This window comes from Rhineura floridana, chromosome 18 (genome assembly GCF_030035675.1).
Source record: "Rhineura floridana isolate rRhiFlo1 chromosome 18, rRhiFlo1.hap2, whole genome shotgun sequence".
Classification (NCBI taxonomy): Eukaryota; Metazoa; Chordata; class Lepidosauria; order Squamata; family Rhineuridae; genus Rhineura; species Rhineura floridana.
This window is the reverse complement of record NC_084497.1, coordinates 26,806,070-26,807,815: the sequence shown is the minus strand read 5'-3', so window position 1 is coordinate 26,807,815 and position 1,746 is coordinate 26,806,070. Positions and strand designations below refer to the sequence as shown.

At 45.3% G+C, this 1,746-nt stretch overlaps 1 protein-coding gene across 1 annotated transcript; it reads right to left on the bottom strand.

Annotated features, from left to right (window-relative positions):
• Positions 1-204: 204 nt before the first annotated feature.
• On the bottom strand, positions 205-1,359 carry LOC133372966 (actin-related protein T2-like). The gene has a single exon (XM_061602259.1). The coding sequence runs from the start codon at positions 1,357-1,359 to the stop codon at positions 205-207; it is 1,155 nt and encodes a 384-aa protein (XP_061458243.1).
• Between the last annotated feature and the right edge of the window lie 387 nt (positions 1,360-1,746).

Here is a 1,746-nt window from a genome sequence, read left to right as displayed (position 1 = left end):
GAATGTCTACCTCATCCCTAGTAGGAGGATCAAACAGAACATAAGAATCGAGCAGAATTTAACACAATCGGGGACTCGTTAGAACTTGTAAAAGCATTTTTATTTAATCCTCTAAAAGAGGTGAATGCATTGCTTTAAACAACCTAAAGCTGTTGATGGTTGTCTTCGTTAACAGTAAGTGATGTGTAAAACCACAAGTCCTCTTTAAAAGCACTTTCTCAGGACAACGTTGGGTCCAAACTCTCTGTAGTCGGCAGCGGTGACCCACATCTGCTTGAAGGTGCTCAGGGATGTAATGATGGAGGCCCCGATCCATGTCGAGAACCACCGATCTGGGGGCGCGATGACCTTGATGGGAACCCCTTGGGAGACTTGAGTTTCCAGCCCTTTGAAGACCCTCTCGTCTAATCGGGGAAAGAGAGAGGAACCTCCAGAAAGCAATACGTTGCTGTAGAGCACGCTTTGGATGCTGGGGTCACATTTTTTGATGCTCTTGGCAATCATTTTGTGAAGGCCTTGCCCGTTTCTGTTAATGTTGCTGGGTGTGAAAAGGATCTCCGGCGCTAGGAAGAGGGCATCACCAATTTTGATCTTGTTACCATCAGGGAGCTCATATTCCTTGGGAAATTCCTCAGACCTCCTATTCTGTTCATGGTAGGCATCCAGGGCCACGAAACACAGCTTCACTTTGATGTCTTCCACAATGTTGCTCCCTTCTGGAAATTTCCTGAAGTATTGTCTGTTTTCCAGAAGCAGTTCCCTCAAGAACTCCGTGATATCTCTGCCACCAATATCCAACCTGGTAACGGCGTGGGGCAAACAGTACCCCTCGTATACTGGCACCGCGTGGCTGACCCCAAAGCCACTGTCCATCACTATCCCAGTATAGCGTGCCGAAGCATAGAGAGATAGGATGGCTTGAATAGAGAGGTAGAAGGCCGGCACCTTAAAGCATTCAAACATCAACTGAGTGAGTTTGACTCGGTCTTCTTTGGGATTCAGAGGTGACTCCGTCATGAGCAAAGGCCTCTCAAACGCTTTCATTCTCAGCCCTTTGGTATAGATGTGTTTCCAGATCTTTTCCATGTCGTCCCATGAAGTAACGCTGCCGCCCTCGATGGGATATCTCAAGGACAACATTTCGCGCCTGTCCTGGGCTTCATCTCCTATATAGCATTCCTTTTGCCGGTTTTTGGATAACGATAATTTGCTTTTGGGGCAGCCAAGAACAGAGGCAATGACGTGTCGTGGGCCAACTTCTCCCGAGACCCCGGCCTTGCACAGTCCAGAGCCATTGTCGATAATCACAGCTTGGGTGTTGAAGACTCTAGACTTACTCTTTTCATTTTCATGGACCATTTCAAACTAACTCTTGGAAAATCAACACTTCACAAACTGGATGGTGTCGAAGATTCAAGGGCACATTGCCTTGGTATTTCAAGAGTACAAAAAAACCAGCACCTTCATTCTTGAGACTGTGCATCAGCATTAAAAGATGTAAACCTCTGTCTCCTCTAAGGTAACTGAAAACTGGCATACTCAACAATGGACATAGGAGCTAGTAATTGTGTGGTAGCTGCTATTGTCTGGCAGTGTCTAGGAAACCGGCAGATTGATGAAACCTCAAGATGCAAAGTCGCCTTATTGCTCTGATTATTAATCTAATGCACTTTCAAACAAATCAAAATTGTTGTTAAAAATCTCTCTAACTTTTAGACATGCAATTAGATTTATTTATTTGGTGTA